Here is a 12,415-nt window from a genome sequence, read left to right as displayed (position 1 = left end):
TGCATAATATTAGGGGGCACTTACCTATCATACTATAAAAATTTTCCATTCGCTTCCAGCGTGTCACTGTAGCCGCATGCTGTCCTCATTCATTCATTCGTTCATTCATTGATCAAATCTTTATTGACACGGGTGGCCTGAGGCTTAAGTGGGGGAGATGGGAGGGTAAATAGTAGGATAAATGCGCGTCCTCATATAAACCGCGTATGTATGACAGGACTGTCTCTGTCGCGCCGGCGGGCCTTAAACTAACTGCAATGGACTCTGCGCCCGCTCCTCTTGTTAGCGCGAAGTTTGGAGCGCCAAATCGTACTGGCTTCGCTATCACTTCGCCTTCAGGCTTCGACGCATGGCAGCCAGCTTTGGAAGTGCAGCTGGACGCGTCTTCCAGTCGCCTTAGTCGCGAGGATCCGCCCCTCGGCGGCAAGGACGCCATGTCGTCGCCGCTGGCCTCCTATAGGGACGCACACGTTATCGTCGTCTGCGCACGGCGCGACGGCCAGCCGTTGCGCTGCCAGGCAAGCACTGCGTGCTTTCTATACTGCGCGCTCAGGGCGAATATGCGCATCACGTTGCGAGTAGGCATACATACATACTGCAAGTTCGCGCGACCCGTAAGGATTCGCGGGTGTGTGTGTGTCGTAACACGTGTAGCCCCTCCCCCTCGCTGGCGCGCCTGAAGGACGTCGCCAGAGGGGGCGCGATTACGGGAGGGAGTCGGCGATGGCGGCGGATCTCTTGCGACAGTCGCGTGGCGTGTGGTGCGAGACCACGTGCTGCGTGCTCTAAAAATACCGCACCACGCGGCGTACTATTCAGTTGTGCCGGCCGGAGGGTGGTCGCGACCGGAGTGGGTAATAAATGTCGTTTATGGGGTGCGTCCGTTCCGATTTACCTTGACTTTCCCGCGTGGCGGGGCTGTGGAGAGGATGCTGCCGCGACCCAATGGAAGCGGGCGAAGCGATGGCGCCACGGACTTTTGGTTGGCGCGTGTGGTGTTGCCCAAGCCGTGTGCGGAGTCTGAGGTGCGCGTTCGGGCGTGATAATGTCCCGTGACCACTCTGGATGATAAAAAAAGGGGTTCCGGCGACTGTTAGGGTTGTGTAGCTCCGTGTTTGGCACTGCTCCCCGGATGCTTAATCGAGCGCCCTTTACGGGGAAGACGCCCCCGTCGTCGATTCGTCGAACTGTCGTTCTGGTCGAAGAAGGCGTTGCGTCTGATAGTTGCAATTGTGCATACGTTTTCTTCCGGGTTGCTTATTTAGACCCGGAAATTTTCTGCCGGTGCCGCCGAGCGTGTTTGCATGCCGGCTCGACTAGAACATAAAAGCAAAGGTACAAAGAAAGGTGGCTATAGGACGAGATGAAAATTGTTAATGAGGAAAGGAAAGCCGAAGTAACTGTTTCACTCTCGGTGGTCACGTTAAGCGCGCCATTGGCAAAAAGGGAGAAGGAAAAGAGAAAGAGGCACCGCATTGATTTCGGCCATCTGAGGTTCTTTAACGTGCACTGGCTCACGCGGGCTTCCTTTGCAACTCTACTGTGTAGGCAGCGTTTCTAATGCTTCTTCACTCTCACATCCAGAGACGCACGAAGACATGACTTGCAGCTTCCGTGACCTGTCATGTATACCTATAGCGTGACTTGTTTCGGGCGTGATTCGCTCCTGGAACATAGGATTCGCTCCTGGAACATTCGCTCCTGGAACTGACCTGCAGTAGACTTGGTAGGCGGTGTGATCGTCTTGTGACCTTGGTGGGAATGCCCGCTGAAATAAGCAATGTTAATATCACCGTATTCGTCGCCTACGTGGTGGTGGTGGTGGAAAACAATTATTTACAGATAAACTTCGGGAGGTGAGGTATGAGCTGACCCAGAGGGGGCCAGCCCTCACAAGTACTAGGTGGAGGTCCCTAGTTCGGGACCCCAGTGGCGTCGGCTGCTGCCCGGGCTCGCGCGACCAGGGCCCGTTGGGCCTGCAGGTCAGAGCAGCCGAGCAGGGTCGCCTCCCAGTCCTCCCGGGTTGGGTTGGGGTGAGGGGGGATAGCAGGGTTGGAGGGGCAGGCCCACACCATGTGGTAGATGTCCGAAGACTTCTCCGCACAGTGCGGACAGCTTCCCGAGAAAGAAGGGTCGAAGTGTTTTAGAGCTGCCGGGCACAGCAAAGTATTTGCATATAGGCGAAGCAGAAGCCGCTCCGCCGCCTTTGAGAGACCTTTACACGGGCGGGGATAAAGACTATGGCCAGATTGATAAACGTGGGCATCTAAAACTAAAGGCAATGCCGTCGGGGTGAACACGCTGCTGTACCCTACGCCGTTTAATTTTTTTTTTTCCCTTGCATGTTCCTGGTGGGGGGTGTATTTTGCTCCTGCGGGGAGCGTTGTACTCCCCTTATGTGGCCTTTGCAGGAGCTGCGGGAACGCTTGAAAAAGGAACGAAACATTGGGCGAGCGCGCTTCTGTGGAAAGCGAGAACAGTTGGAACTTGCTTAGTTCTTTCCGTAATGCTGTCCTTACGTCAGCGTAAATGCTGTCTCCAGCCTCTTCAAAAGGACGTTTTAGCAGGATACAGCTCAAGAACGAAGCGCAAATGCTCCTCGAAAGAGTGTCTATCTATTGTGATGTCGTTGCGGTGCTACTATATAGGAAGTGTGTGATACTTGTTATGTGCTCCTCAGGGCCCCCAAACGGCAAGGCTGGCTGCTCCGGTGCATGTCAGCCGAGGCTACGCTTTAAATCTGCCGGTAAAGTTCCCCAGGGTTGGACCGTTCAGAACGGTCACAGCCAGAGGTGCTGCCACATATGCGCCAACCATCGCCAGTGAGAGTCGGCCGAGATGTGCACCACAGTGCCGGCGTCGAAGAATACACCACACTGCGGCGTGACGTCAAGGAATAAGATTGACTTGTGCGCGGCAACCGTCTTTCACAACTGGGCACGTACAGGTTCGCGCCGACTGGATCCTCCCCATTGGACAATAACAGACATTAGGCACCTTTAGCGTACCGGAGTGACGGTAACACGCGCGACGTCAGTGCGCATGCGTAGATCGCCTTGAGGGCGCCAGATGGCGCCAGGCACCCCGCTGCGCCAATCAGCGCGTGCGTACTGGCGGTGGGCGGGCTTCCGGTATCCAGGTAGCGGTAAAACGGTATGCAAAAGCCGGGGAGGAAGGCTAAAGCTGTCTACTAAATAGGAAGAAGGCTCCCGCATGGTCGTGCCGGGCCTTCACCCTTTTCTAGGGGGCATTGGTACGACCTACGCCGCCATAACCGCGCAGATTGTGAAATCACCTTCCTCGGTGTCGAAGGCCGTGTTTGGTCTGAGGTTGAGTCAGCGGGGCCGCTTATCGTCCGCGTTCGTCGCCGCCCCCGAGCTACGACGTCCACCCCTCACCTCCTCTCCCCCCTTCGTTGCTGCGGTGAAAACGCAGCTGTGTGTCAGCCGCGCCGTGCGCAGCGGTTGCGGAATCGTCTTGGTCAGTGCTCCCCCCTTCGGGTTAATCTCTCTTCTCGCGAGTGCGTCTATCTGCCGTCCGCGCAACCAAATAAGGACCAGGCCGGGTTATCGGCCGCGCGACGCGCAAACAGCGACCCGCCATCAGCTCCACGCCGCGGGCTTCTGGGAATGCACGCGGCGATGACCGAAGGAGAGGAAGACGGTGGAGAAGGGAAGAGATGGTGTTCTGTGGCCATTGTTGCTGCTTTCTCTATGGTCGCTGTCTCGAAGGCGCGTTCCTAACTGTGAGTACCCCCTGCGCGCTCTTCAGTCCGGACACGACCGATCGCTTTTTTTGCGATGTCCTGTCGCAACTGCTTCGTCTTGGCCGCGCAACGAACCTGTGGTGACCCGCTGACTGGCAATGGCGCGAGTGCCAGCCTTGGTGAGGGTGGGCCGGTTGCATTCTGTCGGAATCAAGCGGTGGTCGTTAATACGGCGACACGGTGTGCGCGACTTTGTGCTGAAAAGCAGCTGTGGCGTCATGGTGGCCGCTGGCAAGTCCAGCATTCTCCTGATTTCTGGTGCCAATGCCATGCCTGGCCCGGCTTTGGCATTGGCCTTGGCAGTGTGGAGCTTGGCAGCGGACACCTTCCGGAATGCGCCATCAGCAGTCATACAAAAGGCTGTCTATGGGGGTGGTCTGGGGCACAGTTCATGCTGTCAGCACCAAAACCAACGGGCGGGAGGGCCTAAAGTTGGGGCGTTTTAGATTTTCGTCTACCTTTGTTTGTTCGTCGTGGTCGACATGAACCCGTCGCCGCAGTTTGTGCAGCTACAACTGTTTGCGATCGTTTTCGACTTCGTGTGCTTATGGTTTAGCCGAAAACGAACGAACTTCGTTTGCCGACAGCGCAGCGAACCATGCCGAAATGGCTTCGTCGATGTTGCCACTCCGTATCGGCGTACCAAACATCGACAGCCCTCACCTACTGGTTCGTCTCGTGCCGCGCTTCAAAGGTCCCTGAACACCGCCGATGAACATTTTCGGTCCCAGTTCCAGGGACCGCACTTGCAGCGATTCCATTCGGCGCACCATTCTTCAGCCGCTCTGCTTTTCATTGGTAGAGCTGCGACTTGTGACTGTCAGTTAATCCTTCGACGGCTCCAGTATCGGAGTCGGGGTTGACCAATGCGGCAACGGAGGGAAGGTATTGAATCGCTGAGAGAGTCGTTGCACAGCGACAGGTACGAGACTCACCATGGAGGCAGCGAGAGACCCCGACGCGAACACCAATCTAGACGTCTCGCACTCTCGCGAGAGCTGGGAGTCACTGCTGGAAGCATTCCCGGTGGCTCCTCCGCGCGGTGCTTGCAGCACATTTTGACCGTTACGTAACGCGCGCCGACCTCTGCACGTGCTGACGACGAGGGCGCTTGTTTCGATGAAGTCGAGAGGAGGAGAGGTGGGACGCCCGCAACGCGCAGCAGAGAGAAACGGGGAGAGGGAAAGGAGAAGTGCGCGCGCGGTTGCGACATCATCGGCTCGGCCGAAATCCCCCCTCCCCGTGATGACGCGAGCAGGTTGCGCCGCCGGACGATATCGCCCCTCTGCCAGGCGGAAGGACTCTCCTGGCTGGCGACGTAGTACGCGGCGTTGCTTCTGCGGCGGCTGCTTACGTTGGCTGGTTGGTCGTTGTCGTCGACGTCGTTCCCCGAGGAATTGCGCGCTGCTGCTGTTGCTGCAAGCGGCGCGGAGGCTTTGCTTTTCTTTCCTTGCGAGAGCGCGCGCGAGAACACCCGGACACGGACACACACACACACGCATGCACGCACCTGTTCTCCTAGCGAAGGCGATCGCTCACGCGCGCGGCGCGAGAGCAGTGTGTATGCAGCGGTCCATCTGGAAGGGCGAGTTTTTGTCCGTCCGCAACGGTGGAAAGGAACGACGAGGGTGTTATGTTAGCGGGATCCACTACTGCCTTTGAAATCGGAGGAGCTGTGGCGGACTACCCGCGGCCAGTATTCTACGACGCCCTGCGGAACTTTCGCGGACATGACGAAGAAGAAGAAGAGGGGGTGGTGAGCGGCCTTTCCCTTCCGTCTCGTCAGCTGTGGTTGCACGACTACGCACCCGTCTCCGACCGGGAAGCGGCGCTGGTCACGTGGGCGTGGCCGATGACCAACGGCGGTGGCTGTTGCCACTGTAGAGCAACGCATGGCGCAGTGAGTAGTGGTTGTGACGCGACGTTGTATAGCGTCGCTTTGGAACCGACTCGAAATGACTCCTCTTCCACTCCGTACTTCGTCCTCGCGAGAAAATCGCTTTTTTTGTGTGTGTGTTTGCTTAGTTCGCGTGAATGTTGGATCGCCTGTGACAAGTACGCGCGCACGGAGCGTTCCGTCGGGTCGGGTCGAATACGCCCGACTTCGGGCAACGTTGGCGCCGGGCCCGTTTGCACGAGTCCATTGTTTTCAGCCGTCCCTCTCTCTATTTGCGGAGCGCGCGCTCGCTCGGCCAGTGTCGTCGTGTGCGAGGTTATCAGATTCTCGGCAACCGGGAGTTGCAGTGTTTTGCTTGCTGAGGTGGTCCCGCGGAAAACCAGGGCGCGTATATACGAGACTGGGAAACAAAGGGAACCCTTGGCACTTTATCGTCTCTCTCTCTCTCTTTTACGTATTTATGTACGTATACATCTTTCCGTACGACTGACTCAAAACGCAGGCCCTTTTTTTGTTATCCGGCTAGCACGACCTGCTAGTGAGATTCCCTAGGCAGGTGCTTTGTATGATGACACGCATTTCTCTTGGTCTTCCACGAATGCCTCTGTCCGAACGTGCGTGGGGATGGCACGAGGAAGATCGGCCATTCTAAAGTTGCTACGTTTACTATAGGATAAGCCAGCGCGCGACTAAATGCCACCGTGCTCCATCTCTTCGGTTGGAAAAGTTCGTTCAAGATTCCAATGTGTCCTTGAACCTGCTGCGAGAACCGGAGGAAACACTGACCTAATCTCGCTGCCCTGCAGGTGTCCTGCCACTTATCTGCCAGCATGTATATGGTTCTTAAGTGTACTCATGCGGTGACGGGATCTCTCAGCTATGGAATACCAACCAACTAGCTCCAGTTGTCGCATTGTTTTCTTCACTCACTTCGATGGAGGCCTGTACTGGTTGGGTGTTCTAGGAGATCAGTTAATGTCCAGCGTAGGGTACGAGCGGTCCTTGTCTTTCACATTCGGAGGGTAACAGCCGTAAGACTACTAAGGTGATAGTATTCAAGGCATGTGTGCGTTCTGTCATGTCCTTGTCACTGTTCGATTTCGCCACCTTTTTTTCCAAGCCTGACCTTGAACGTCCCCCCCCCCCCCCCCCCCCCCCCCCTCTTGTGGGGACATTAAACCCAAACAGTGATAGAGAGAGAGAGAGGTAGTCGAGTTGTACTGCGACGTGCAAAGCGCCGGTGGTGACCGTTTGCCCGTCATATTAGGTGCGCGTGCTGTGTTTCAGCTCCGTTCGGTTTTTGGTGTAGCTGTTGAGGTGGAGTCGAGTTTTTTGTTGTTGTCGTTGTTGTTCTTTGTCCTCCGCGCCCTGATTTTGATCCTCTCTCCGCCGGTCGCATCTGAAATCCATGGAGTCTGGAGTCTTAAAATTTGTCACTTTTAGCGCTTCTAGGATTCCACGCCGTATGTCCACCGTACAGTGCAAGGCCCGTGCGACATTTTGTCGCGTGCATCGCTTAGCTGCTTGCAGATGCCATTGTGATTACGTTTGAATATTCTTGGTAGTGTCAACTAACCGCGCTGATATTTCTGACAACAAGCAGCAACAGGTGAATATAATAAAGCACAGGCTGAGGTCGTATACGCCCAGGGTGGCTGACCGGGCGGAAAGGCCAGTGCTCGCTGCCACCTCGGAAAAAGAACGAAACCTGTGTGTGTTTGAGTCTTTCCAGCGCCTCCTGTATTCTTTCTTTCTTTCTTTCTTTCTTTCTTTCTTTCTTTCTTTCTTTCTTTCTTTCTTTCTTTCTTTCTTTCTTTCTTTCTTTCTTTCTTTCTTTCTTTCTTTCTTTCTTTCTTTCCTTTCTTCCTTCCTTCCATCTTTCTTTCCTTCCTTCCTTACTTCCTTCTTTCTTTCCTTCCTTCCATCTTTGCTTCATTCCTTTCATCCTTCTTTCTTTCCTTCCTTCCATCTTTGCTTCATTCCTTTCTTTCTTTCTTTCTTTCTTTTCTTTCTTTCTTTCTTTCTTTCTTTCTTTCTTTCTTTCTTTCTTTCTTTCTTTCTTCCTTTCTTTCTTTCTTTCTTTGTGCTGCGCTGCCCGTGAAATTAAGGTTCGTAAACCGCGAAAAGAGCAAGACAACGGAACCGGACGCTTCACAGTTTCGCTGCAGTTAATTGAGCTTCGCTGGCAGTCTGTATTCGGGAGAGAGGCGCTGTTCGTCTTTCAAGTCGAGGAGGCAATCGATATACTATCACATCGCGCTGCATATTACACAACACTCGCCTCACCTCAGGTCTCTTGTCTCTTACACTCTCAGCGCGAGTGCGCCTATATGGGAGTAAAAAAGAGAGTGAGCTCTCCTCTAGCACACTCCCCTTTTAGGGGCAGGGTACGCTGCTCAAGTTCCGTAGCAGATTTGGATCACACAATATGAAGAATGCTTACTGTTGGCAACGGAGGTGTATTCTCATTGCTAAGCGCAGTAGCTTAGACGACAGCGTACTCCCTGTTTACTGCTTTGGTGTTTGAGTGCACTCAGGTTAATAAAGCCCGTTCTCTCTGATATCGCAATGGGTCAGTCCCTCGTGACATGTCTGACTGTGTTTTGTCGTCGAAACGCGAACTGGGACAGGAGAAATGCAGAATTCCGCAAGTGCGCTTTGCCACGTAACAATATTGCCCTCGACCGTGCGTTTCCAGCTGGCGTAAAGGACTATAGTTTTTTTTTTTTTGATTCTTCCAAAATAACGTTTCATACATTTTGCGCATGCCATTTCGGCATGGTATATCTCTGCTTCCGTACAGCACGCCCGTTGCCTGGGCACCACTCCTACTCTCGAGAGAACCTGACCTCTGCTTTAGTGCGCACACCGAGTCTCGGACTCTGCCCTTTGAGTTACCTTCGCAGTCTTTAACATTATAAATTCGTGTTTCTCTCTCTCTCTCTGTCGCGTCGTAATTTCATGTAAAGCGCTCGGAACACTGTCGAGTGGTCGGCTTCGTGTCCCTCGGCGCGTCTCTGTCGGAAGGTTGGCACGCGTGGCGGTGACAGCGCACGTGTTGTTTTCGCGCCGGCGTTTCGGCCGATGTTGTTTGTCTCGCGCGCCTCTTCCCATACGTGCGCTGGCGTGACCTGCTGTGGCTGCAACGCACGCACTGCGAGTGCCATGCCGACGCTGTTGGCGCCGTGTCTCGGACGCAGTTGGTCGCGCAGCTGCTCAGCGCGGGGAAAGAGAGCCTTCCGTGCTTCCTCCTCTCCCGCGCGGCCGACGGTTCGTGTGGATGTGGCGGATACAGTGTGCCACAAGTGGGGCCCATTGTATCAGTCAGTCGAGTCGGGCCAACGTGCGAGCGTGTGTACCGTTACGCGGACGATCGCATTTCCGAGATCGATCGCTTTCTACCGCACCGGCGGCGTCGTCTTCGCCGCGAGCCTCAGCTATCGGACACCGTGTACTGTTCTCGCGTGCTGGTTACTAGCCACGCTCGGAAACCAATGACAGTGCGTCGATATTGGAGTTGGGATGTATTTTTTCAACGCAAAATAAAGAGGGGACGTAGGAGAGAGACACGCAGGACAAACAAACGCTTGGAGATTGAATGGCTTAAGGCGGTCTGCGATACACACTGCTCCTCGAAGGAGCGAGGGGTGGCGAATTCAGTCAGTGATCCGGAGTGCTCCACGAATGAGCAAGTTGTCTATGGACCGCACCGTGGCGGTCCAATCAGAGCTCGGGATCTGAATCCGAATCGCCCTTTGAAACCGACGTTCAGTTTCGCGGAGCAGGAAACCTTGCTCCGGAGCACCGATTGGAATTCGCCGTTAGTGGCGATCTCGGAGCGGAAAAGTGAAACGGCGCGACGTGCCGGTTGGTTCCTCAGCGGGGTCGGGAGAAGGCGTGCGGGCCTGGTCGAGAGACCAATCGGCGGCGCAAGGCGATTCGCTTGTTCCGACCGACGCTCCGTGTCCCGGAGGAAACGGCCGTACGAAAGTACTTGCCTGAAAATCGTAAAAGCTGAAAGGCGATTCGCCTCCGATCATTGGCAAGAAATAAACTTTGACGACAGGAAGGTTGGAGAGGGCACTCAGAAGCGAACGCCAGCGGTCTACGACTTGCTCAGCTGCAACGTGGAGGGTTTACTGCAGAGCCGAAGGGCAGATGGTTGGCGGTGCAACGCGCTAACAGAAGTACCGACCATGTTGGGCCACCGGGAGATCATGGTTTATAGGGGTTTAACGTCCCAAAACGACTCAGGCTATGAGGGACGCCGTAGAGAAGGGCTCCGGAAATTTCGACCACTTGGGGTTGTTCACTGACATCGCACAGCACATGGGCCTCTAGAATTTCGCCTCCATCGCAGTTTGACCGCCGTGGCCGGTATCGAACCCTCGTCTTTTGGGTCAGCAGCCAAGCGCCGTAACCACTGAGCCACCGCGGCTGGTTCGGGAGATCCTTCATGGTCGGATACAACTCAAGAATGAAGCGGCAGACACCTCTCCAAGAAGGCTGTACAGTCAGTGGCGTCGAGGGATTGTCATGACGTGTCAGTTAATCGTATTTTACGGACGCAGCTGCCTGCGATTTCACGCTAAGGGATTAACCGTGACGTCATGACATTGGCTGTAGGACCTTCTTGAGGGGGTTTGCCGCTTCGTTCTTGAGCTGTATCCATCTACAGAACCTGTGTTTGTCCTTAGCCATTCACTACGGCAACCTTCTGTCTCTTCTTTCACTGCCGCCTTCGTCCCTCCCCTCACGGCGCGGTTGAGGTGTCCACTGAGAAGTGGGAGTTACTGCGCTGTTTCGTTTCCTAACAAATTTTGAGGTGTCGCGGAGGCGCTCCTGTCCCCTTTCCTGCCTGCCAGGGTGCGGAAGTGGCAGTGCGCCGCGGGCAGCGTGTTCCTGGGCGGTGCCCAACGTCTCTGGCTGTAATCTCTTCTCCGCCGGTGGCGCCAGCGGGAAAGGAGAGGCTAATCGCGTGCATTCATCGCCGTCGAACGATGAACAGCGCGGAAGAAGTGGGCGTGGTCTATTTTGACGCCCCGAGTCTTCTGGCGGCCGTTTGTGCGGTAGGTCCACCGTGCGTCTCCTTCCCTTGGAGTCCTCCTGTCCAAAGAGTGACGCTATCAGCGAGTACTACTGTTTGCGCAAAAAAAAAAAAAAGGAAAAGTACACGCCGTCGTGTGGTGCCGCGAGCATTTCATGGCGCCGCTTTATAAGAACACATCGCTCTCAACGCGTTTGGTCACCGTTGAGACCGACAAGCTGGACCGCTGCATGATTTCACAGCAGCCTGGCTTTAAGATGGCTGCCTGAATAGCGGCGTCTTGGCAACGCGTGGCCGGGTCTGAAAACCTATTCGTCCAAGGTTGTCGATCGTAACGTGAGTAAATTCCGCCGGGCTGAGGATTGTTGCTCTCTCTTGACGTGGACACCATGATCCGCCCACACAGCCTGCTTTTGAAAAATTGACAGCGGCTTAGCTCAGCTATGCCGGGATATATGTAGCGAGAGGTACGGTATATCCCTGTTTACATGTAGTTGTTTTGGTTATCGTCATGGCTACGTGTTACACATTAAAGACGAGACATGTGGGGAAGGCGGCACGTGTTATTCGACTTCATTGACTGCCAGAAAGACGGCCCGGTGATCCGGCGTGCCAGCTGCGTGACGCGCATGCGCAGTCTCTCTCTCTGTCTGAGGCAAGCGGTGTCGACAGCTGTAACGTCACTCGGCGGCTCCTCTCGGTCGGAGGCGAGCGGTGCGGCGCACCAGGCACTAGCTGCGTGGCTGTGACGTCACTCGGCACCTCGCGCATGCGCACAAGTGGCGCCGAAGGCCTACAGCGAAACGGCGAGACTGCGGGTTATGTAGCTCTCGCTACAAAAACCTTTTAGTCTTGTGCACGTGGGTCGTCTAAACAACATCACCAACGGACGCAATACATTATCCGTGCCGTACTCTCGCAGGCGCCTTTCTCACTGTTCATGGCAAATACACGTGCCTCTAGGTCTGCGCGAGTGTGTAGAAGCGACGTGTGAAGAGGGAAGTGACGAAGTGAGGGTACGGAGTGACGTATACTCGTTGACTGTCTTCCCTTCGTTGTGGTGATAAAGTGCTCTGTCCGCAGCAAATCATAATTTCCCAGCCAAAAACAATTGGCGCTGACTGGAATCGTTCCATTTAGTCCAAATTGTTTTTGGACAGACCAGTCGGCTATTTCCGACTCGGTTACGCCCGCAGAACCATGTTCTCTCAACCGTCTTGCTGTTACAGGGTTTCCGATTTCGACTGAAAATTGAAAATTGGTTTTCGAGGAAAGGAAGTAGCAGTAACTGTCTCTCATATCTCGGTGGACACCCGAACCGCGCTGTAAGAAAAGGGGTCTAGGAGGGTGTGAAAGAAGAAAGGAAGAGGTGCCGTAGTGGAGGTCTCCAGAATAATTTCGACCACCTGGGGATCTTTAACGTGTACTGACATCGCGCAGCAATCATTCCGGAGTCATTTTTCCACTGGCTGAAGAACGGTTGCGGGGCGTGGCGTCACTTCAGCCATTGAAGAAATGCGGGAAATTCCAAAAACTGGATTAGAATCGGTTGCAGTTTTAGAATTTCCCGCACTTCTTTATTGACTGGAATGGAATAGGTTGCAACCCGCCGCGGTGGGTCAGTGGTTAAGGCGCTCGTCTACCGAGCAGGAGTACCCGGGTTCGAACCCGACCGCGGCGGCAGCGTTTCGATGGAGGCGAAATG

The 12,415-nt window shown here is 54.8% G+C and overlaps 1 protein-coding gene across 3 annotated transcripts in view; it reads left to right on the top strand.

The window, feature by feature from the left end:
• The window catches only part of LOC149359308 (uncharacterized), a 95,932-nt gene that overhangs the window by 59,714 nt on the left and 23,803 nt on the right, over nucleotides 1-12,415 (top strand). Inside the window, exon 1 of one of the 3 annotated variants that reach the window (XM_089571569.1) lies at nucleotides 2,680-3,745. The exons of 1 other annotated variant lie outside the window; for it this stretch is intronic. In XM_089571569.1, the coding sequence (XP_089427695.1) occupies nucleotides 3,680-3,745 (66 nt within the window). In that variant the 5' untranslated portion in view covers nucleotides 2,680-3,679. Of the gene's footprint in view, nucleotides 1-2,679; nucleotides 3,746-3,772; nucleotides 5,667-12,415 lie in introns of those variants that run through there. One more of the 3 variants, XM_089571567.1, reaches the window with a different exon arrangement.

Source organism: Amblyomma mixtum, chromosome 2 (genome assembly GCF_055824585.1).
Source record: "Amblyomma mixtum isolate Tamu chromosome 2, ASM5582458v1, whole genome shotgun sequence".
Lineage (NCBI taxonomy): Eukaryota > Metazoa > Arthropoda > Arachnida > Ixodida > Ixodidae > Amblyomma > Amblyomma mixtum.
This window is presented reverse-complemented; position numbering and strand designations above follow the sequence as displayed.